Below are 24,286 nucleotides of genomic sequence, written 5' to 3'. Positions count from 1 at the left end.
GGCTCCTAAGAGAGGCTCCTTCTCCAGAGGACAATTGATTCTGGCTTTACGTTTGTTTTGTGCTTAAATTATGATGAGCTTTGGAGGTCTAAGTTGAACTTACTGCAGTAGTGTTGGGAAGTGGCAAAGGACGCTACGGTGTGCTGGACGCAGCGCTGGATTGGGACTGCAGAGACCTGCCTTTTGTTCTGCCACTGACTTGCTGGGTGATGCTGGGCAAGATGTTCTACCTAATGTGTCTCCTCCTCCCTGTTTGTGAGAAAGTTAAGGCTTCTAGTAAGGTCTGTTTGTGAAAATTGCTAGAATGTGTTGTGGTGTTTGGTGTAAGGGGTCTAAAATCTGCCAATATCTTTCTATTACAGGTGTGTAGTAAAAATGGTGCAGAAATACCAGTCCCCAGTTCGAGTCTACAAATATCCCTTTGAGCTCGTCATGGCAGTGAGTAATACTCAGCACTTTTACTCCTCCAGCTGCTAAGGGCTGCAGGCTCAGGGCAGTGGGAGGTGGGGGACTGCGGTTTTGGCTCGCGTGTCTTTGTGGCAACCTTATGGGTACATTGCAGGAACAGATTTAGCACTGATTATCTTTTTGTCCTTTCTTCAGTTTTCCATGAAAAATAAGAATCAACATCTCAGTATTTTAAGAGGGGCAGTTTAGTCATTAGAGGGGGGAAAAAAAACCCAACAAACCCCGACCTTCTGTAATTATTCTTTCACAAGAAAGGAAAAAATTGAAAGGTTTGGAGATCTCTCTCCAAATTCTGTGATTGCCACCAGGGGCTTAAGGGCTGTAATTGAAGCTCACTTGCTGGTGATGCAGAAAGCTGATGTGGCCGTGGCAGCTTCCTTAGGTAGAGTTTAAAGGCGTTTGTGATGTCGTGGACTTTGTCACTGCTCTTCACTGCCTAAGTCAAATATCCTTCTGAAAGGTTTTCTGTTTGCATTTCAAGGGCAGCACTGAGCAGTTAGGCATTTTTCTGGGATGCCTGCTTATAGACTCTTGCTAGGCTTTGTTTTGCAATCTGTTGGGTGTTTCAGTCTACTCCAGGGATCCCTGAGACTTAGGATTGGCTGCTTTTAGTCTCCTGTCTTCTTCGTTGTCCCTCTTCCCTGCTGAATAGGGACACCAGGGTTTTTTTGGTCTATTCAGAATCAAGGATGAAGATGGAAAGCTATAGCCATTTTAGGTAGCTGAAGTCGTTCCCATGAAGGGAAGGGAGAGCCTGACATAATACTCTGCTTTCCTTTTGACAATGTTGCCTCTTCTGGATTCCTGGGAAATAAGTGCCATAAGATTTGTTTTGTCCCAAAAAGTCTCCAGTCTCTTTCTGTTGTTAAAACTGGGGGAGAGATTCTTTGTTTGGCCCTAAATGGGAATAATGGACCCTGACAGTAGCAGCAGTTCCTCTGCTGAGAGCAGCACTTTGATGGTCTCTAATTATCAAAATAAACACTTTCTTTTAGACAGTTGGGCTCCACCCTGCCAGTTTCCCGCCCTCCCCCCCCTTTCTCTTTCCAGTCTCATCCAAGTTTGCTGTGTCCACTAACAGCTAAGCCAGTGACGTGCTGTAGAAGTGCCCCGGCCAGTCTGGGGCTGATGGTTTTGATAGGGAAGCTTTTCTGGCCGTTGGCTTTGCTCTCTGAGTGCATCCTGGGTTCAAATAAGAGACCAGTACTTGCTGTGAGGATACTGGGAGTCCTTGCTGTGTGCACACCTCTCCACGCTCCTGCTGCCTGTATTAGCAGGATAAACCCAAGGCCAGATGCCCGTTGGTAGATTGGCTGCTAATAAAGGAAGGCTGCCTCTAGACAAATCCTTTGTAAGCTCGTTAGCAGAGTGCCCGAAGGCCAAGGCTTGATGGGTTTATTTTTCAAGTGATTTAGTTTTATTTGCTTTCCATTTTTTAACGTGACAGAAGTTAAAATTCCCTAGGTTTTCAGGACTGAGGTTGTAAATGTCATCCTTCAGGTATATCAGCAAACTCAAATTCCCATTACCTCAGCAAAGGTATTAGTCCTGGTTCTTATGAAGATCAAGTTACTTGTCCAGGGTCACCCAAAGGACTGCGCAGTGGAGTAGGGAGCTTAATCCCACTCTGAGAATCATGTGTTCCCAGCAGGATCTGCTTTATTATGGAGGCTGGTGTTATAAATTGTGTTTCAGTCTGGTGGCAGTCCGTGCAGGCGGCGTGGGGTGCGGGCTGTATCGCGTTTGCCGTGCTCAGATGGAGTCTCCCGTGTGTGCGGAGGCAGCGCGGGTTGCGGAGCTGGCAGTTGCTGGAGGTTTTGCAGGGAGAGTGGGCGTACAGTGAAGCTGTTTTGCTCTTCAGCACGTGGCGTTGCTGTTAATCTGCTTCGACAGAAATCTGACAGCAGCTTCCTCAGCACTGGGAACTTGATATTCAGCTGCTTTCGTCTTTGCCCCTCGAGTGCTTTGTGTGAGCCTTTGGAGTGCTGAGGTCTCGTGTTGTGGCTAACGGTAGGAAAGCAGAGGTCATGTGGGTGACCTCAAGACACCTCCTTCTTTTATGGGTCTCTCTGCACCCTTCAGGCTGATAAACTTGTGTTTGACTCTTCGTGTGTGTAATGGGGAGGGTCATAGTTCCTGTGGTCTGTTCAGGCCATGTCACGAGGTAAGAAGTGTGTGTTAGAAAAAGTGTTTTTGCCCCAGAACATCAGATGTTCGGACCCCGCTGTAGAAAACAGTGTGCGTGCCTCGTTCAGATGTGACGGTCTGAGAAACAGGGTTGTCACAGCCAAATGAGGCAAACGACTCATTGCTTCCTGGCCTCGTGCAAACACGTCGTGTTTCTCACGCCTGTTGTTGACCCCTACGGTCACGTACACAATTTATCTTCCTTGGCCTTGTGCGTGTGTGTGAGCTCGTCCTCTAGACAGCACAGGGCTCTGCTTGACAGATGAGCTGGTGCTTTTCCTGTTAATACCTTTGTTGTTGTGTATCTCTAGAAAATTGTCTATGGATTTACACTCTGCTACTTACAAAGGCTTCTGCAGCTTGTATTATGGCATTTCTAGAGAGTAGACTTGATGTATCTTCCAAGTCCTTGGGAGGAAGACTACGTTCCTCTTCTTGCTCTCTTTCCAGTCCTGTGCATCTGAGGAAGTAAAAAGGAATTGGCTTACCCAGTCTCTTCTGGTCGTTCAGGAGCTTTGAATTTTTGCTTTCTTGATAGAAGAGTCCTCCCTTCTAAAAAGATTTAAACAAAGAACAAACTTTGCACACCTCTCCAAATTCACAGTAGTCATCTTCACCTGCTTTCTTCCTAATCTGCACTTGCTCTGAAGGATTACAAATGTTATGCTCTTCAGATTAGAACTGGTGTCTGACATCTTTATCCCTTATGCTCAAACAGAACTTTGACATTTGTTGTGCTTTGCTATCTTGTCATGTTTTTCCTTTCCATTTTATCTCTTTCTTTTGTTTTGTTTCTCCTGTTAAATTGAGCTGGGTTGTCCATGCCTCTCTGGGCCTGATCTGGTCGTCTTCTCAATTAGATCAGCAGGTCTGAGATTGCACGTGTCTCCTCATTTTATTTTACAGCTAAGTGAATCTCCAAGGGTAAACTTTTTGCTTTCTCTGTGTAGTAGTTGTAGTTTTAAAGCTAAAAGTTTTTTTTTACTAAAATGTTAAACAGGGAAAAATTTGGAAGGAGAAGTATTTCTGCGACCTAGGTCATGAGTAATAACTTACTCTGCATGATATAAATTGTTGGGAGCCCTCTCTGATGTGTGGAGATGAGAATGTGATTTGGGTGAGCAAGTCCAAAATGCATAATTGTACAGGGAACAGAGCTGAGAGAGAGAGCATTTTTACTGCTATTTGTTGCCAATGAATTATTAGGTTAGATGAGACAGTTTTAGCTTTGAAAATAGCAGGGAATTTTGTTCCTGTTAATTTTAGTAGTGTGCTCAGCTCTTGGATTTGACATCTGCCACTTCCGCATACTTTGAGTGTACGCTGATTTTGGGATGTTTCCTAATGCTACAGCACTGAAATGCCTCCCTAGGGACTCCTCCAGGGTCGTCCGTGCTTGACGGATCGTTTGAGTTGCTGCAATCGTGGTGTAAATGAGAAACTTTGTCATGGTGCTTCTGTCAGTGGTTTGGTCCCTTCGCCACGTTTACAACACGCTTGGCGTTCAGCTCTTACTGCTACTAGTAGCAACTCCTGGTTTCTGCTGCAAGCCAGGGGTCTTCCTGCACAGCCTGGGAATGGTAAAGGATGCAGATCCTGAAAAGGGGAATGTTCTGTCTGCAGGTTTTATGCCTTGATCCAAATCAAACCTTTATCACTTTACTATCTGGGGTTCTATCTGTTCTATGAAACAGAAGCTCTGCAAAACACAACACTGGTAGGTTAAAGGCTGGGTTTAGTTAAAAGCTAAAAAGCTACATGTATATGTGAAAATATAGAGAGATGTATATATGAACTTGACATTTCAGCTGATTGCATACAGGACATCAGCTTTGTTTGCAGCCTGTGAGAGTTTTACAGCCGTTACCTAAAAACATAGAATCATAGAATCACAGAATGGTTTGGGTTGGAAGGGACCTTAAAGACCATCTAGTTCCAAGCCCCCTGCCATGGGCAGGGACACCTTCCACTACACCAGGTTGCCCAAAGCCTCATCCAACCTGGCCTTGAACACTTCCAGGGATGGGGCAGCCACAGCTTCTCTGGGCAACCTGTGCCAGTGCCTCACCACCCTCTGAGTGAAAAATTTCTTCCTTAGATCTAATCTAAATCTGCCCTCTTTCAGCTTAAAGCCATTGTCCCTTGTCCTATCACTACACACCCTTGTAAAAAACCCTTCTCCAGGTTTCCTGTAGGCCCCCTTTAGGTACTGGAAGGCTGCTGTAAGATCACCCCAGAGCCTTCTCTTCTCCAGGCTGAACAGCCCCAACTCTCTCAGCCTGTCTCCATAGCAGAGGTGCTCCAGCCCCCGCATCATCTTCGTGGCCTCCTTTGGACCCACTCCAGCAGCTCCATGTCCTTCTTGTGCTGGGGACTCCAGAGCTGAACGCAGTATTCCAGGTGGGGTCTCCCGAGAGGAGAGCAGAGGGGCAGAATCCCCTCTCTCGACCTGCTGCCCACGCTGCTCTGGGTGCAGCCCAGGACACGGTTGGCTTTCTGGGCTGCCAGCACACGGTGCCAGCTCATGGTGAGCTTCTCATCCACCAGCACTCCCAAGTCCTTTTCCTCAGGGCTGCTCTCAATCCATTCTCTGCCCAGCCTGGACTTGTGCTTGGGATTGCCCTGACCCGCGTGCAGGACCTTGCACTTGGCCTTGTTGAACTTCATGAGGTTCTCACAGGCCCACCTCTCAAGCCTGTCGAGGTCCATCTGGATGGCATACATGTCATGGTTTTGAGAAGACAGAATGAAGATCAGGTGTTGGGAAGTTTGCAGTAGCATTGGTTCTCCAGTTGTGCTCCGTGCTTAAGACAGAACTGCTCTGGAGCCCCACGTGTGCATGATGTGAGTCAGTGCTGCTTTCTGCTTGACCTTGTTTCCTGGTGCTGCCCACGGCGTGTGTTGGCACACATGTGAGCAGCCGAGAGCCTCATCTCTTGAAAACGCAGACACGGACAGCAGTGGTGTGTGTTTCTCACGGCACTGGCTCAGTGATCCTCTTCAGTCTGGGGTGCTTTGCTCCGTGCAATGTCAGTTTGGGGTGGGGGCAGCTGTTCTGTGGGTGCATGTGTGGTGTGCTGGTATTTATCTCGAGCATCGCTCGGGCTGTCTAATAGATCAGTCAGGTTGCAGCTCATGATTCTCCTGCCTGTGCCTGCAAGTGAAAGCTTGGTCATCTGAGCTCCTGGCCTGCCACCCATACTTCCGAGCAGCTCTGTGACTATCCCTTCTAGTTTTAGCTGCAATTCGGTGTTCTTTGTGTGTAGTTGATCCAGAGTTCTTTATTTTTCAGGTAAGGTAAAATAGGAAATTAATGGAACTGGAGTGGTATGTATGTCTGTTTCTTCTCAGCATGGGCGCAAAGCTGGGTGGCAAATTTAGTTCAGGCTACAAATGTTGCAGGTTAATTGAAAGTCAGAAATTACTTCTCGTGGAGTAAGCAGCAGAAAGTACTCCTCCTCCATTGTCTTTCCTCTCATCCTGTAACACAGGGTCATGGCCCATCAAAAGCCATCACCTGCGGTCCCTGTGTGAGATGTCTCTCACATGCCTGACACCACTGAAGCAGTCTTGCTGGTAGTCTTGGATTTGGCAGGAGTCCTCACTCTTGCCCCTGAGTAATCCACCAGCAGATCAGCCTTGACTACACTGGCTGTTTGCACACTGGCAAAGCTGCTTGGCAGCCACTGAAGCTTTGCTCATTTATAGCAGTTGAGGATCTGGCCTGCAGTTACATGTAAGAGTCCAAAATCTGGTACGACCAAAATCAAAATGCCTAATTTATTTCACAGTCTTCCTAACATTCTTTTGTGCCAACAGTGTTGGGAGCCTTGTGTGTGCAGTCTGATTGAAAGCAGCTCCTTGCTATTTTAGCTGTCAGGTTTAGCTGCAGGAGAATACTGAGATTGAGGTCCTGACAGCCAGAATTGCTTTCCATGCACCTTTTCAAGACGAGTTTTATTTGTGGCTTTTCAGCATCAAACATGCATGGTGTTAAAGGTGTTAGATTTTTAAGTAGCTTTATTTAATGACTTCTTCCTGTTGCATTTAGCACATTGAGTGCATAAAGAGACTGCCTAAATCTTGCTGTATCGTGCACGCCCTCCTCTCTAAGGCTGTGGTGTCTTAAAGGATTCAATATTTCACTGACTGATGCGGTGATGCTTTTGCAACAGAACCTCTGAGCCCTCTTTTGCTGGGTAGGCACCATAGTGTGGCCCAGACAGCTTGCAGTACATTGGTCTGGTTAACAGGTGAAATGGTGTGTGAAAGCAGGGCGATGTACAAGCAGCCTGACGTCTAGCAGGGATCACGTTAGTGCTGTGGCTTTGTTTAGAGTGACAAGTTCAGGGTGTGAGTTCACAGCCCATCCAGGTCTCGGGCTGCTGCTGTCTTGCTGCATAAGATGTACAGATTGGCTGTCGAGGTCAACTACAGTGCAATATCTTACAGTGCCTACAGCACAGATGCACCACAGAATACATTTGTGTGGCTTCCTGTACACTTAATTGTAATTACAGGCTGGAATATCCCCATCTGGAGCTCCAAGTTGTTGTCGTTATTCTCGTAGCATTGCAGGCTGGTTTTAAATACAGAAAAGTAGAATCTTAACTGAAATATTTGCTGTTGGTTCAGAGCCTCCGCTTTCAAGCGTGAACTCCGGAACAAGAGCAGCACTTGCTGCAGGGAGGCCGGAGCGGTTCCTGGCAGCTGGAATCTCTCTGAAGCAGCAGCGATGGTGCAGCTGATCCAGGGCTGTGCAGAGTAGCTGCAGAAATTGGAGTGGAGCTCTGAGTGCAGCATCTGCAGGAGTGCCAGAGAAGGGGTTCCTGCGAGGCCAGCTTCCCACTGTGTCCTTGGATAGCTGCAGATGATGTGCAGGGAGAGAGGTAGAGCTTTGCAGGGTGTAGCCTGTATGCCCAGTGCTCAAAAGCTCCTTTGGAGCTGTTCTGACATAGATAACGACAGTTTCTGGATGCTGTCTGAAATGGTGTTTCTGGTTAGCAGTACCCTAGGGACTGAGAGAGAATCAATGGGGAAGGGGGAAAATGCTTTAAAATTATTCTTTGGTGTTCAACCATGTCACACATGACGTGAAATGTCCCGATAATAATCTGAGCAGTGAGGAAACTGATACTCCCCTACGAAGCAAAATCTACTCCCTCTGGCAGGATTGTTTGTCTATAGAATTTGCCTCTTGAGTGCAGACAAATCGTCTTTGGATGTGGATGGTGTGTCTGTAGCCCTGGTCTGTGCCAAGTGTTTTGAAGGCAGCACCTTTCCTTGTCTCCTTCTTGCCATGTTTTGGAGGTAAATTTGTTGTGATTGCCAGAAGCTACTGGGTTAACATTTTATGCACTTAGAGAGGATGAGTGTTGACTCAAGACATGATGCTTCAGTGTGACTTGATGGTTTGAAACCGTGCTGTCAAGATACACTATAAATATCCCATCATCTTGCTGTTGAGAAGCATTTGGCAGCAAAAGTCTGAAAGTGATGATCTCTGTGTCAGCTGGGATGACTCCTCACAGCTGGGTTCATTTGTTCAGTCCCCGTGCCATGCTGCCACCTCCACCTGGCATTAAGAAGGTTGGGAGTGAGCAATAGTCAGGCTCAGCAAAGAGCTGACATTTCTTTTGAGATTATGGTGTGGGACACTTCCCCTCGAGTGGAAAGGGTTTGGTGAGTGCTGTTTGCTGAATCTGCTGGAAGAACTGCTTATTCGTTCAGAGTGCTGGAGAACTGCTGGTAACATCTGCATATCACAGAATCATGGAATGGTTTGGGTTGGAAGGGACCTCAAAGATCATCCAGTTCCAACCCCCCTGCCATGGGCAAGGACACCTCCCACTACACCAGGTTGCTCAAAGCCTCATCCAACCTGGCCTTGAACACGTCCAGGGATGGGGCAGCCACAACTTCTCTGGGCAACCTGGTCCAGTGCCTCACCACCCTCAGAGGGAAGAATTTCTTCCTTAGATCCCATCAAAATCCCTCCTCTTTCAGTTCAAAGCCATTGCCCCTTGTCCTGTCACTACACGGCCTTGTCCAAAGCCCCCTCCAGCTTTCTTGTAGCCCCTTTAGGTACTGGAAGGCTGCTGGAAGGTCTCCCCGGAGCCTTCTCTTCTCCACGCTCTCAGCCTGTCTCCATAGCAGAGGTCCTGCTTAGTGTGTCTTGTGGGGACCATACACGTCCCTTTGATGGCTTTGCGTTGCCACTGGTAAGACTCTGTTTTCTTGACAAGAATGGTTTAGGAGCAAATGGTGCTGGTACTATCTGTGGATGGAGAAAAAATTTGCAGTAATTCAATCATTCAAAGAGTCTGTACCGGATAGTCCCTGTTTTCTTTAATCACCTTCTCCAGCTGCAACGTGGAGGCGTGTTTCGTTGAAGGAGGAGTAGTGTCGCAAGCTTAATCTGTTCGGTGCGGTCTAGTGCTGGGATGGACGAGCTCTAAAGCAAGCTGTAGTTCAGTGGCACTGCAGTGTAGCACACAGACACACATAGCTGCAGGTGTCGCCGTTAGCGGATGTTCCAGGAGTGACTGGAAGGCCCTTCTCCCTTCTGCCAAACGTGTAGGTGCAGAAGACAAACAATAAGCTCTTGAGCAGGGACTGAAAGACGTGAGAACATTTAGAACCATGATCAACATGGGCTTTTTTAAACTGCTAAGCACAGTGACCTGCCAAGCTTGACCCTGGATTATGGCCAATTTGTATACATTCTCACAGCAGCTTCTGGCAACAACAGGCTGTCCTTCCAACTAGGCGTTCCTTTGTAAGCCAGCCTGTTTGATTTTTGGGGTGATTCACTGAGCAGTGAGTGTGTGAGGTGACACTTGATTGCTGTGTTTTGCTCTTCAAGGTGTTAGTCACCTGAGATGGCTGCTTCCTTGCCTTCCTGTTTCGCTGAATGTCTCTTTCCACAATGGGCAAACGTGTCCAGTGGTTCCTGGATAAGGCATCGCTTCCGTAGCTATTTGTAAAGGCCAATGTGTCGTGCTGTTTGTGCCTCTGCACGGCTCCACCACCAAGTTTCTTCTCTCTAGTAAGGAGAGGAGAATGCCGTAGCAGAAATAGCTGAATGGGATGTTGTTTGCTCTCAGACAGGAGGTCAGGCACGGTGGTGGCTTCCTGAGTTAGCTTTGTGCAGCTGCAGCACATGTAGGGGGGTTGGAACTAGATGATCTTTGAGGTCCCTTCCAACTCTAACCATTCTAACCATTCTATGATTCTATGTCCTGCTTTTAGGAGGTTTGCTGTGTCACTCGGTTGTGCCTGTGTTGTAATAGACAGCTGCTGCTCCCTGAATTGTTTCTTTCACCAAGATCTGAAGAAATGAGGCAAATTATTGGCTGTAGGCCAGGGAGGGATAACACTGGGTCAATGTTTGTGGCCTGAGTACTGTGGCCCAGTGGTGAATCTTTCCTCTTTCCAGCAGAAGTGTTTTTTTTCTGAGGCCCTGAAGATAACTTCTGCTGTTCTGCAGATGCTCTGCACCTACTTAAAAAGAAGTTCCTTTTTCCCTGACTTCAGTGCATTTCTGTACCTCAAATATCCATTTGATCCCTCCCCACTCCCAGTCGTTCTACATGTATTTTCTTTTGCACTGCTATGGCTAGCAAGAAGCAGGTATCTGTTTGAGTGATTACAAATAAAATGAATTGTTGTGTCTAGTGAATTCTTATGCAATTGCTGTGATTCCCTTCAGCACCTAGACTAAGCAGTGGGAGAGGCTGCAAGATGAAATTCCTACTTTTTTTCCTAGAAAGCCATAATCTGAAAACACACGAATCTGAAGACACTTCTGTATCATTAGAGCTGCTCAAAAGCTGGCCTGAATGCATCCACTTCCTACTTAAAAGCTATGAGGTGTCTTGTCTTGCTTCTCGTCACCTCTTTTCAAAGGGATGATGATCTGGACATCTTTAGCTCAAAACCTGTATCGCGTCTCCTCCTTCTTTCCTGTTCATCTGAACATAGATGTACGTTTTCTTCCTTTATCCTGGCCAACTGCATGTGGCTGTAACATGACCTTGAGGAGTCTCATTAATTAATACAGATTTAAACTCTGTTTGATCGTGAGAGTTTGAAGTGTTTTAGCTGTTAGCACAAAAATGAAGGCTTATCCTTGTAACATCCATGTAATACTGACTAGAACGGTTTCTGTCTACATTGGGTAACTAACAGTTTAGTTCCTTCATGTGTTCTACGCAATATAATTTTCCCCAATAGCTGAGCTTTTACACCCTTGAAGATCCCTCTCAAGTTCATCTTGGCATCATGTGGGAGTCAGTCCATATTTTTTTCTGTTTTTGTACTCCTGTCTGAATTTGAAACAACAGATCTCCATGATGCTATTGCTAAGGAAGCCCTACTAGTATAAAAAAATAAACAAACAAAAAAACCCCAACAAAACAAACACCAGCCAGCCAACTGAACCCTAAAGACATGATGACTGAGCAGCCACTTCAGAGCATCACTTATCAAGCAGAAGATGAATGTCTTCCTGCCGACCGCTGTTCCAAAATAGCTCGGTATGTTTCTGCACGGTTTCATGGACAGCAGCATTTGGCACGTGAGCTCTATATATTTACTCTGTTAAAGGATCTGCATGCTGACAGGTATGAAACAGATCCTCTAACAAAAGCTGCCTCTTGTTGGAGCACATGGGAACCACTCAGGACCCTGCAGACACTGGGCTGGAAAAAACTGCCAGGAGCCTCGACGTGTGTGGGAGAGTTTTTGGTGTTTGAGGTGTTTTGTTTCCTGCAGTAATTCAGTGCCTGGATGGCCCTGTTGTTGTTTTGGATTCCGAAGGCCTCTGTGTAATTGATTTCAAGGTCACTTGCTAGAAAAGGATGGTGAAACCTGCAGAGGAGAAAGAGGAGTAGCTGCTATAAAAGATCCTACCCTCCAGCCATGTTCTCTGGATCGTATAGGATACAGCTGTTGTCCGTCCATGGAAGATCAAACTGGAGTGAGGAGTGGGAACACACTTGCACTGTCAATATGTGTAACACCTTTGGAGGGGAAGAGGTTAAGCAGGTGAAGTAGCAGAACTGTAGAGAAAGATAATTTCTCCTTTTCTCTGTGGCTGTGAGGCTTTAGAATGTCACTTCTTGGTTTTGACACGTGTATTCTCCTATAACGTGTTTTTGTTTGGCGTCTGGCTGACCTGAGGGCAATCTCTTCTTGCAGATGCATTTCTTTGTGCTGCTATTATCTATTTACCCAACAATTTAGGGCATTTGAGTGGGGCTTCCTTGCTTGTCCTCAAAGACTCTCTTCTCACAAGGTGTTTTCCTCTCTGTTTGGCCACCACAGGTAGAACCACTCAGCTGCATCTTCCAGGAGACTGTGGGCCAAACCTTATTGCAGGGCCAAACCTGGGTCAAAGCTCTCCTTACTGATTTTGTAGCCATATCACTGCTGATTAATCATTGCTCTGTGATTAATCATTTGTCAGCTCCTGTGGCACTAACATCGTGGCACGTTCACACAAACACGTGCACTGCAGCCACCTCTTCCCTTCGGTGTGAAAGATCTGACACTTCCGAAACTTTGAGTGTCTGCTGTGACTTTCCTGCATGCTTTAATTTTTTTTGAGCTGGAATTTTTCACTCGTAAATTTTTTTTCATTTATTTTCTACTCGTTTGAATTTTTTGATTTCAACAGGCTGTCATCTGTGTCTAAATTATCTTTTTTTTTTAACACTTTAGATGCACTCAAAAAGAATGGGGTTTATTTCTGAGCAAAATATTTGTGAGAGTTCAAGCGTATCCCAAACTCATCTGTCTTCACCAGCCCTCTTGTGAAATTTAATGTGTCATTTCAGTCTGAGGGACACAACTCCAAAGATTTAAATGACCCTTGTATGTCGGTCACATTATGTATACAGTCCACTACTGTATACATAAAGCGTTGCACTGTTTTTTTTCAAGAAATCTGAGAGAAAACAGCTTCATTTTAGGGAAACTATGGAGCTGGAGCTGTGAGCTGGTTCTGCCTGTCGATGTTAATCCCAGTGGGGTTCACAAGAAGGGAGAGAGTGGCTTTATGGAGCTGTTCATCTTATATATATTTGATCTTGTTCAAGAGTTTGGTCATCAAAGTGGCTGTCTTAAAGCAGTATCGTGGGTGTGCACTTAGCAGCAGCATCGTGCCACTACTTATTTCTTCTGGGGAAGTGGGAGCAGAGAAGGAAGAGAGGAATTGTAGTTCCCATGGAGTAGTCAGTGCAGTTACTGCAGCGAGGAGATGGAAGAGCTGTGGTGCTTCAGCTGTCCTTCATAGGATCTCAGGTATCTTCAGCTGCTGTATTTTTAGAGTTGTTGTGCAAAGATTAACAAAGGACTGAGAATCCTTTTCACACACTGATATTTTCTCAAATATGGAAATATTCCACCTCTTCATATGATGGATTTGGGCTGTTATCTTAGTTGTATCAGCAGGGCTGTGCATAGACAGGTGCCTCTCTGCCCTGACCTTTCTTTGTTCTCCAGATGTTTGACTGTCCGATACAGTGAGTGCACTCTGCTAGTAGTTGTGTCCTGGTCTTGGTTTTGCTCCATTTAATGACAGTTAATTAGGAAGCCTGTCTCCAGCTGGATCCAGTGCATATGTAGTAGAGAGAGAAGCAGCTGTGTGTTGAGATCCAGTGGCTTTATCTTCAGATTGGAGCCAGAGGTTCCTGGGTTCAGCGGTGGTATGTGAGGCTTTGGATTGACCACTGTGGTCTTTGCCTGGTGAGGAGGGACTGAATGCTCACTACTCCTGGTGAAGCTGTTGGAATGGGGCCTTTGGAATGTGTCTGTGCTTTGATCGCTTGCTGTCTTAGTGGAAGAACAACTCTTGCTTCTCTGCAAACTCCCTCTCAAATGTTCCCGGCATAGCTGCACCCCTGAAAGAGTGGAGGAAGAGAAGCTGAGGCTGCCATGCTTGGGACTTCCTTGCAGTCCAGCTGCCTTGTACCTCTGAAATTTGTGGGAAACCAGGAGTATTTGGGGCAAGAAATCCTTGGCCAGCCCTAATCCTGACCCAGAGAAATGGATGGTGTTGGCTCAACTTATGCTTCCTGCAGTTAGTCCTTGCTCATGGAACGTGGAGCCCTGGAGCGTACGGTGTTACGTTGTCATGGGTTAGGCCGCTCCAGCAACCGAACCCCACACAGCCGGTCACTCACCCTCCCCTGCCCCAGGAATGAGGGAGAGAATTAAAGGAGAAACGGGAAACCCGTGGGTTGAGATAAGAACAATTTAATACAGATAAGTAATACACAGTGTAGATGCTCACCACCCCCTCGTATGCGAAGCCCATCTCGTCCTGAAGCTGCAATCCTGGACGAACGCGAGGCCCCAAAATAGAGAGGGGGAGAGAGAGAGTACTCCGAGAGTGGGAGTACTGGGAGAGAGAAAAAAAAGGCAATAGAGCAAAAGCGCAGCCAGCGCAAAAGAGCAAAAGCAGCGAAAGAGCCAAAGCGCAAAAGCCCTTCTGTCCGGCTGCCCCTCACCTTTATACTGGGCATGATGCTGCATGATATGGAATACTAATTGGCCAGTTTGGCCTCAATCTTAAGTTCCACCACAAATCACAAGGGAAATCATGGGCCCCCTTGTCCCGGCTGTGCTCCCCCCTTATCCCGCCGTGCTTCTGCACTCCGACACACTGAAAAGTCCTTGGAGTTTCACTTCCAACCACAAACATCAGCTTGCTATCAGCATTCTTCTCAGAGCGAGCCTCTGAGTAAAACCAAACCACGGAGCTCTTCTAGCTGCTAAAAAGAAGAGCTGACTCTGTCCCAGCTAAAACCAGGACATACCTGCTTGCCTGGAGCTGTGAGCCAAGGGAGTGGAGAGCGTGCCCAAGTTTGGGCAGCAAGGGATATGGCGCTGCGTAGCTGAGGGCGACGAGGGCCTGGTGCTCCTTGCAGGAATGGGGGGGCAGGATTTTAGGGGCGTTTAAGTGGACTTGTGATTTGCTGTCAAGCCAATGGACAATCCTAGTACCATTCTTGTGTGATCTTCTGGCCCTCAAGGTGTCATCTAGCCTCTGCACTAGCTGCTGTTTTCCAAAATCATGGGATTATCTGGGGCAGCCTTCTTTTAGGACAGGGTTTTGAGTTATGCTTCTTGCAAGTGTGGTAAGGGCATGCTAAGGAGTGACATGGGACAAACAGTTGGGAAATAGTTGCTAAATGTTCTGGTATTCCAGTGGCCTACAAAGTTGTTCACAGCTTTCACTGCCTGAGCGCTGAGACTCTAGTAACTAAGAATGGGTGGTGTGGGTGGCCTGGAGAGGCTCTTGCTTGTACATGCTAGAATAGAAAAGATTAGCAAGGGAGAAGAGGGTGAAAGGTTTTGACCCCAAGACAGCACAAGGTGGCAGGTTGGAGTCTGGAGGATTGGGAGAGGGCAGGTGGAGGCACAAATAGGAAGCATTAGCTTTGTCTGAGAAGATTAATGTGCTGGCAACAGCGGACACCAGAGAGCAGGTAATAAGGGACACAGCCCTTATGCTCCGTGACCCTGGAGGAAAGCGCAGTGTATACTGGGGTGGAGAGCTGGAAGCATCCTGCCCAGTGCCTGACAGCCCTCTGTGAATTTCCAGCCTAACAAATGAAGCTTCTTAAAGCAAGGAGTTTGCTTTTGCTGCGTGGAGCTGGGTGGATCAGAGTTCAAAATGGTCACTTACTATGGAAAGTTTTGTATTTGTCTAAAACCTTTTAGTTTTTCTTGTGAGCAGGAGGAAAAAAAGAACTGTTAGAGGCCTTGGGTGTGGGGAAAGCTCTCCAAGAAACGCGGCGAAGCAAGCAGAACGTTACCCAGTGACTTGGAGAGGAGGATTTAAAGACCTGTGCACTTTGTTTATCAGCAGAACTGCAGCTGCTAGTCTGCTTGCGCTTTCCTCCTGATACTGGAGCAACATGATAATCTGAAATAACTTCTATTCCGTTCCGAGGTCTAGGAGCTGGAGATAGGGAATGTGTCCTTAAGTGCCTGAGCTATTTTAAGAGCAAGTATTCTTCACAGCACCAGGGTGCTTGAACGCATGGAGGGGCAACCAGCCTTCGAACTGCTGCGGTGACGGAGAACGCGGCCACCCCTGAGCACGCCCACGGTGCTGTGCGTGTGCTCATAACTGAGCTGATCTCAGTCACTGTCACATTGATGGTGTCTTTTCTGGCAGATCATTCTCTCGCAAGTATTGCTATTTTTGTGTCTTCCAGAAGACAGGAAAAGGGCAGCAGTTCATCAAGGGAAGGCTCCTCTGTGGAATGATAGCAAAAAAATTCTTAATGGTGTAACTCTGAAGAGAGACCATGAGTCTCCTGCCACAGCTGTAGCTGAATCCCAGACTTCTTGTGCAGCTTGTGCCAGTGTAGCTTCAATTACATATTCCCAATAGCATCCCAACATGCAAAGCATTTTTCAGAAATCTGAGGAAAACTTTTGATCCCTCAAAGGTCTTGACTATAATGAGATGGAGCAGTTAGGGAAAGAAGAGCAGCAGTAGGCAGCGTTTATGTGAGTTAACTTTGTTGCTACAATTGCCATGGAAAGCTGGATTTTTGGTCGAGCTGATAAAGCAGCTTTGGATAAAAAGCTTTTCAGAGGGTCATGGGTTAAAACAAGGAAGACTTCTGAACCAGGACGGAACTGTTTTAGAAATGGATAAATCACGGCAAAGTGAGTAGCCAGTAATTGGTGGTCTTACCCTTGATAGTCTAGGGCAACTAGAGCTGTTGGACACATCACATTTTTAAGGCACAGGAGTAAGAAATATTTTTAAATAGCTTCTTCATACGGACAGCGTGTCTGGCTGGAATTTCACGGTCTCTGGGTCAAGGCTTTGGCTAGCAGAGATCAGCAGAGCTGTGCTTGCTTTTGCAAGCTAAAGACGAGGTTCCTGATGTTCAAGTTGTTGTGAGTCCCTTCCCAGGAGTCTTTAACAGCAGGCACGAGCGGATGCCAGCTCTGTTCGTAACTATTTTGCTTTAACTTCAACCCCTGCGTTGGCTCCCCTTTTCTCAGCAGCAGAGGGCATCTATTTTGTTGGACTCGTGCTCCAGGGGAATTAATTACTTCAGAAAGAGTTAGAGCTGATCTGAGCCAGAAGCTGAAACTTACTTTGTTTTCACTTCCAGGCGTACGAGAAGCGCTTTCCTACGTGTCCGGAGATCCCGGTCTTCCTAGGGAGTGAAATCCTGCATGAATCCAGGAGTGACGACGGAGCTATACATATCGTTGAACGGAGCTGCAAACTGAACGTGGATGCTCCTAGGCTGCTAAAGAAGGCAAGTGGAACCTATGGGACAAAGAGTTGTGGGTTTTGTTGACTGGCTCAGGTAAAGGCTCCTAAAGTTACTCTTTCTCTCCATCTTTTTTTTTTTTCTCACCCTCTCCTTTCGGTGGTTCATCCTTCTCAGATTGCAGGGGTAGAGTATGTTTTCTTCATCCAGAAAAACACAGTTAACTGGAAAGAGCGAACACTCCGCATCGAAGCCCACAATGAGACTTTTGCCAACCGTGTCGTCGTCCTTGAGACGTGTAGCTACTCCGTAAGTGCCTCGTTCCTTGTTTTTCTCTGAAGAAGGTGTTGAAAATTGGGCACTTAAAGTTGCTTAAAAAAAATGAACTTAAAATGAACACTGGACTGTTGCTTAAAAAAATATGAACACTGGACTGTAGCGTCCTGTGATTAGATACTCATAGACTGGAAAGGTCCTTGGGTCTTAGGGTGTGGGCTTTTTCCAGTGCTTTTGTAGGGCTTGAGAACCTCTTTTAGGCTGATTGTAATTCTCTGGTTGAAGTGTTGGGCCCTAAGGTGAGAGTAGAAAACACAGATGGTGCTCCAGAGCTGCTGGTGTTCCCTGAGTTTCTTTTTGGTTGAAATTCAAGTTGTTAAAAACATCTGGAGCTTGGGAGTGTATTTAGATCTGGATTTTTAGAAGGAAGCCCATAATGTTTATTATGATGAGGGACAGAGGGAAGTCTGGCAATTAGTCTTGCCCACAAATAAGTGAAAGTTTTAGCACCTTGTCATGATCTTCATGCTCTAAATATTTGGAGAAAGATCTGTAGGTTAATCTGTGGCCTGGGGTGTCTCACTTTGTTGCTGAAGACACAGCCACAACGTGCCATTTCATTGTAATTGCACTATTGGGGCTCAGTCACCATTAAATAGCTTCATCTGTTTCTCGAAGGGATCAGATACTGCTTTTTGTTCCCTAAACAAAAGTCCAGATCCTGTTACTTACCTGCCCTTTGGCAGCTGGACAGCAGCTCAGCTTCTTGGGAGTAAGCGAACTGTAAGTAGCTTCTCTTTCAAGCACGACAGAGTTGAAAAGCTAGTAACATTTCAGATGGTCAGGGGGGTTCCTGAGCCAGAGATCACTTGGTGGCTCTGTGGGACCTCCCAAAAATTACAGAAAATCAAACTTCCATCACTGTGAAAGGTGCCGACAGGTCTGAAATGTTCCCAGGTCAACTCTGGAGCTGCTCAGGCACTGTTGCACTTGCTGATTTTGGCTGTGTTGCCTCCGGCTGTTGTCCTTTGGAAGGAAACATCAGCAGCTGGGCTTTGAGGGGAGCGCTTTTCCTGGAACAGGGAGGGAGCTAGCTGTCTGCATCCTCGAGATGGTTCCCTGCTCTATTTTTACCAGTTCCCTTTTCCCTGCCAGAGTGTACCGGAAACGGCTTTATTCTCATCTTGCCTTTTCTGCAGCATTCCCTGAAGCAACTTGGAGAAATATGATCCTGCTCTTGTGGTTACTTAATATCTCCCCAGGGGGAATTAGTGTCCTTTATAGAGCTCCTGTCTTTGTGTGTGGGCTGGAATTCTTTTCTTTCATGTCAGTTTGTGAATAGCAGCAACTGCAGAACAAAGGCAGAGGCCTCCCAAAAAGGGTTAAGTTTAAAAGAAGAAAAGATTATATGGGTTTTTACCATATATAGAGTAACTGAGGGGAAATGCCTAGAAAGGAAAGGTGTATATTGAACTGGCAGTGGGAAAACTGCCTGCTCTGCTGTGTCTCCTGTGTCTTTTGGGGAAGACTGGCTTTAGTGGCTGAGTTTCCTATCCAAAAATAGGAAAAAAAAAACCTGTTTATCATTTTTCTTCCTTTGCATGTGTAGGGGTTTTAATTGCATGTTCCAAGAGGCCATCTCCCTTTCCATAAGGAGACCTTGACGTGATGCTTTCAAGTGGGCAGTCTCGCTACTATTTTAGTGCAGCTTTTGCCACAAATATTACTGTTCAGGTCTCCTGGGGCAGAGATGGGGTTTAATCTTTATTTCCTTGTGCACGTGAAGGATGCTGAGTTAACCACTAACATCCATATGTCCAGTTCATGGTACGTTTCTGTTAATCTAGGAGAATTAATCTGTTACATCTGGGGCTGTCGGTGTCTCATAGGAAGCCTCTTCTGCCCCCTCACTCTGTAGCTCTGGAGATTAAACATCCAGTTTGGTTTGCCACGCTGTGAGCTATCTGTTCCCATCCAACCCTCCATGTGTCTTTGGGCTTAGGTTCACCCTGAGAACGAAGAGTGGACTTGCTTTGAACAGTCGGCATCTCTCGACATCAAGTCCTTCTTTGGCTTTGAAAGCACAGTGGAAAAAATTGCCATGAAGCAGTACACGTCAAACATCAAGCGGGTAAGATGGGCTTCCCTTTGTGCCATAAACCCCCAAATCAAACACCAGTTCTCAGCGTGCCTCTCTTTTCTTTTCTGTAAAATAGACCCAGTGTAGTTTCACAGCCTTGCTTGTGTCTCTGAAGTCACTCAGTAGGGCAAACGAAGAAAAAGCCAGTGTGCAACGAGTGAAAAACCAGTCTGCTCACTGGAATGTGTCCGTGCAGGGGAGGGAGCAGGCTGTGCCGGAGGAGGATCGCACTGGGTGCTGTGGGTGCCAGGCTCCTCAGACACTGAGGACGCTGTTCTCATGCAGGAAGAGAAAGTTGTGGGTGAAAATCAGCACCCTGTCTCTCCAGTAGCTTGGGCAGAGGCGCTTCCTTTTGGCAGCCTTTTCCCTGGGGCTGCAGAGCAGCAGGGCAGCTAACTGATGGTTTGGGAGCAGGAGAACGGGATACAAGTGTTTATAAAGGTAGTTGCATCCGTAGCACTGGAATTTGCCTGGCCAGTGTTGTAATTCACCATTTGTATGGTGCTTTCATACTGGAATTTTTCCAGCAGGGTTGTGCATATCCAAGGAGACAACTGCTTCCCTTCTGTTTTTTCTTTAACAGCATCAGTCATCTGTTCTGAGAAAAAACTTTCCTGCACCTTGCTGGTTCTGGGATGATGGGATTGTTTGGGTATTTTTCCTAATGAGAGTTTTCCCCTTCAGGGCAAGGAAGTGATTGAACACTATCTGAAGGAGCTGATCTCCCAAGGGATCACATTCATCCCCCGCTGGACGCCTCCCACCGTGTGCGGACGGAAGGATGAGCGAACCCCGGCTGTGGAACACGATGCTGGGGATGTACCGCTTGAGTCTGGGGCTCGGGGAACCACCAAGGAGCAAACTGGCAGCTCCTGCCCTCCAGCAGAAGCTGTCAGCCCTGATGGTAAAAGTCCAGGCAGTAGCAGCTGCTGGCAATCTAAATGCCTTGAGTAGCACTGACGAATGAGTTTGGTTTTATATTTTCTAGCAGGAGGTTTTTCTTCTGGATTTGTGGCTGGGGAGGAGGGAAAGTTTTTTTCTTTCTTCAAGAAAAACACAGACAATGGAACTTTTTTCTCTGAAACTGAAAGGCCAAGAAAAACTGTGCAGGCAGTATGTTTTGGTTTGAGCTTAGAAAAAAACACTTGGTTTTGATCTGACCTTAGGGTGTTTTATACCTGAAATTGGAGAAACTTAAAGGTATCTTGAGTATAAGTGAATTATAATGAAATATTTTGGCTCTTTCAAAATTAACGTTTGTGGCGTTGGTTTGGATGATTTTGCCCCTAGATCAGGCCAAGACAACCTTGCAGAATATTGCCTAATGCATTTCTCACACAAATGCCTGACTCACACGTTATCTTTGTGCGTTGAGCTGATGATATTTTCTAGGCTAACTAAAACTCTTCTCTGACAAAAAGAAATAGGAGGAGCCTTTTCATTTAGAGCTGTGGTTAGAGCTAGAAACAGGAGTTGTTATACCTCAGAAGGAAAGGCAGCACTTGTTTTGCTGAGTGTAACTAGGCAAAAAGCTTGGAAATCAGACCTATCAACAGTTTCTGCTTTTCTATTCATGTTTAGGAAGTGATCAGCTTCCCTGGGACTGCTCCCCAGCTTGCTAGCTCTGTGGATTCAGTGGGGGCGTAGCACTTATCAGATAGAATTTCTGTATTATCAGTCAGCAACAGCGCATCCTGTGGGTGTCCGAGCCTTTTTCTGTAGTTAATGGTATCTGCTGGAAAAAAAATAATCCTGCCTGACAAAGCTAGCTCAGAGGTGGTCCTCCCAGCCCTCCTCCTCCTAGCTACTGGCCCGTGCTGCTCCCCAGTGGGTACTGTGTTCTCCTTGCTGGCATCTGCATGTACAAGCCTTGGATGGCACATCTGCTTCTATCTCTGAATGCTGGCAGTCTCCAGCCCCTTGTCCTTTGTCTCTGATCTGGAAGGACCTTGAGCTGCTGGTATGCAGAGGGCTTCTCCTCGTGCCACCAATCTCTCTTGCTGTCAGCAATGGTAGTGTTTTTCTCCCTTTCTCTCTGGTGTCTGTAAGCAGAATAACGTTTCAGTTTTCGGCTAGCTGCCTTTTAGCCTCTTGTCATTGGAATTGCGTGGGAGATCTTTAGGACACTGGTGGATTTAAGTGCCCAGGTCTTGGAGTGGTTAATGAGATGAAGGCCAGAGCTCATTATATTTCTTTTAAAGCTCCTGCTGGAGCAGTTCAGACTTGAATGAAATTAGTGTTCTGAGAAACAGGCGGAATGATCTGTCTCTGACACCTCACATGCTGTCTGTGTCCTCGTGCCCTAATCACCATGAGGATATCACTCACTCACTTCCCTCGGGCAGCTAAAACGAGGGCCTCTGTGCTCTTCCAGTGCAAGTCATAAGGAACCTGATGTGCAGTTATTTCTGCACATCTCCTCTCTGGCTGTGCCAAGTCTCCTCTGAATTGTTCTTTTTTTTTTTTCTCTCCAGCTGACAAATTGGACGCTGATTACATTGAGCGGTATCTGGGCCAGCTGACTCCGATGCAGGAGAGTTGTTTGATCCGCCTTCGCCAGTGGCTTCAAGAAACGCACAAAGGCAAGGTGGGTAGGTGAGGCAGAGAGCACCCCTTTGCGAGCCCGAACGCGGTTCTTCTCATCGCTTGCGTGCCTTCAGCCCTCCAGTACAACTCGGGGTCGCCGATAATTTGTGTGTTGACTCAACGATTTTGGCAAGGTGAGGTAAAAGGCCAGGTGTGGAGAACGGCCTGTGTGACCTCGCAGCAGGATCCAACAGTATCACAGGCTGCATTGCCCACTCGAGTGCTGTCAGTATGGAAAAGAGTTCAGAGTTGACATGGACCAGGGTTTGGTTGCCCAGACTGGCCTGTCTGGATGGGTTGTGTTTCTGAAGAGCTGCAGGGTGGGATGGGGGAAAGGGTTATCTGTGCTGGTGGTGCATCCCCTGTCTCTGGGCAGTGCTGCTCAGCAGGGAGGCAGTTGGTAGCACCGAGCTCTCAGCTGCTGCACGTCAGCAGTCACGCTGTGCTCGTTACATCAGGCAGGTTGTGTAAGCTTGTGCAGCTAAGGGCTGAATTCTTCTGAGGAGAATTTATTCTCTTCTCGTTTTTATCTCCCTTATCAAAACGTACTATTTCAAACCAACCCACACAGGATTCAGGAAGTAGAGACAGTCTCACCTTATGGTGTGAGGAACATTGTGTAAGCCGCTAAAATAGAGGAGCTGAAGGCACTGGATTGGGGTAGCACAGCTGGAGTTGGCCAGCTAGTATGGATAGAAACATTTCTCCCTGAAAAGCAGCCCAGATCCTGCGGGCTAGATGTACCCTCTGCTGTAATGTTCAGCAGCTGCTTGGGCTCCTCCTGGAGCCTCTGTATCAGGCCAAGAGGGTAAGTGGTATGTGGCTGAGAAAAGAAAATATCTAGGGCAGCTTGAATGCCTCAAGAGGGATCTAACTCAAGACTTCCTGATGGAGAGAGATTGAGTGGGAAGGAAGGAAGGACCAAGGATATCAACAGACAGAGTAATTGGGTGGGCTGGGTTGATAGAGTGCTTAGGAAGAGGGAAAACAGGAGAAAGATGGTTAGAGCAAGTGATTCCCCCTTGAAAAGAGCACAGCTGGATAAGGTTTCAGTGGTTACAGCTTCCTGGCATAGCAGCTGACTGCTCGGTCAGCCATACGGAGTGGGTTAGGAGGTGCTCTGCATTCCTGGGCTTTGGAAGATTTTATTTTTTTCCCTTTTAACTGGCCTTTCCCATAGAGGCTGCTGTTCACGAGGAGCTTTGCCAATGCTTTTTGCATTGCCTTGCTGTATCTCTCAGAGCTGAGAGCGCATGTCTCATCTGAGCGTAAGGAGTTTAACCATGGTTTTTTAACCCTGTTTTTTCTAGAGAAACTGATGTATATCGCCCATGTAGAAATGAAATATAACAAAGATTTAGTGTGATAGTTCTGTTGTTCCTGAACTCGTGAAGAAGTCCTTTTCTGTGTGAATGTGCATGTGGGTTTTGCTGGTACCTGTGGATGTGGATGGAGAAACAGTTACCAGAAAACCACAAGCTGAAGAGAAGAACCCTGTGTTTTGAGGTAGTGTGTGAAAGTCTCCCAGCAGCTGATAAGTTCCAGGGGCTAACACCACTGTAAGAGCTGATAAATTCAGAACACTGAGCATCTGTCAAATCTCTCCAAGGCCACTGGTATACAGTAGCATCAACAGCAGGTTGTATAACTGGGGCCATGTCCAAGAGTGCAGTGGCTGCTAGAGGCTGGTGGAGACTACAGGTATATATATACACCCGATGGAACAAAGGACCTCTTGAAGGACTGTCTGAACACCTACCTGAAAGCTGCTGTCATGTCACTATGATGTTCTGCCTCTGAGTAAACAGCTGGGGCTGGCCTCCCAACTAACCAGGTCTCTGAGTGAACTGTGTGACTGGTTACCTGCTAATAATAGCAGCTTAACTAATGAAACGGGCTCTTCTAAACATTGGTTGTCATCTGGGTCTCCCCCGATTCAACCTCCTGTCAGATAAAAGGTGCTTGTCCACAAGAAGACGCAAAACAAAGGGTGCAGGGATCAATCCCCAGGTACAGTTTGCCCTGAAATACAGGACATGAGGCTTTTCAGGTCTGCGGTGCCCTGTCCAGTAAAACAGTGTGGACTCCTGTGTGGTAGGAGATATCTCTGCTATTGGGTATCCAGCTGAAAACGAGCCCTAGATGAGAGCAAGAGAGTGAGACTTTATCCACGTGTGATCTGCAAGGATCTTGGTTTCAGGTGGAAGAAGCACATTCTAAATGTTTGCCTGTTTTGTTCTGTGGGTTGTGGCTGTTTTTCCCTCCCCTCCTAGTCAGAGGCTCAGAAATGGAAGCTGGAGAAGGTCAAAGTGACAACACAGGAGCAAAAAGTGAAACAACTGCCTCGTGGGTGCTTGGAGCTCTGAGTTGAGTGCAA

The 24,286-nt window shown here is 46.8% G+C and overlaps 1 protein-coding gene across 1 annotated transcript in view; it reads left to right on the top strand.

The window, feature by feature from the left end:
- The window catches only part of SEC14L5 (SEC14 like lipid binding 5), a 38,018-nt gene that overhangs the window by 1,528 nt on the left and 12,204 nt on the right, over positions 1 to 24,286 (top strand). Inside the window, exons 2-7 of the mRNA XM_009981649.2 lie at positions 363 to 438; positions 16,803 to 16,952; positions 17,085 to 17,216; positions 19,186 to 19,314; positions 20,008 to 20,227; positions 21,798 to 21,910. Coding sequence (XP_009979951.1) covers positions 376 to 438; positions 16,803 to 16,952; positions 17,085 to 17,216; positions 19,186 to 19,314; positions 20,008 to 20,227; positions 21,798 to 21,910 — 807 coding nt within the window. The 5' untranslated portion in view covers positions 363 to 375. The remainder of the gene's footprint in view (positions 1 to 362; positions 439 to 16,802; positions 16,953 to 17,084; positions 17,217 to 19,185; positions 19,315 to 20,007; positions 20,228 to 21,797; positions 21,911 to 24,286) is intronic.

Source organism: Tauraco erythrolophus, chromosome 17 (assembly GCF_009769465.1).
Source record: "Tauraco erythrolophus isolate bTauEry1 chromosome 17, bTauEry1.pri, whole genome shotgun sequence".
Classification (NCBI taxonomy): Eukaryota; Metazoa; Chordata; class Aves; order Musophagiformes; family Musophagidae; genus Tauraco; species Tauraco erythrolophus.
The sequence above is the reverse complement of the archived record's forward strand: the minus strand, read 5'-3'. Positions and strand labels throughout refer to the sequence as shown.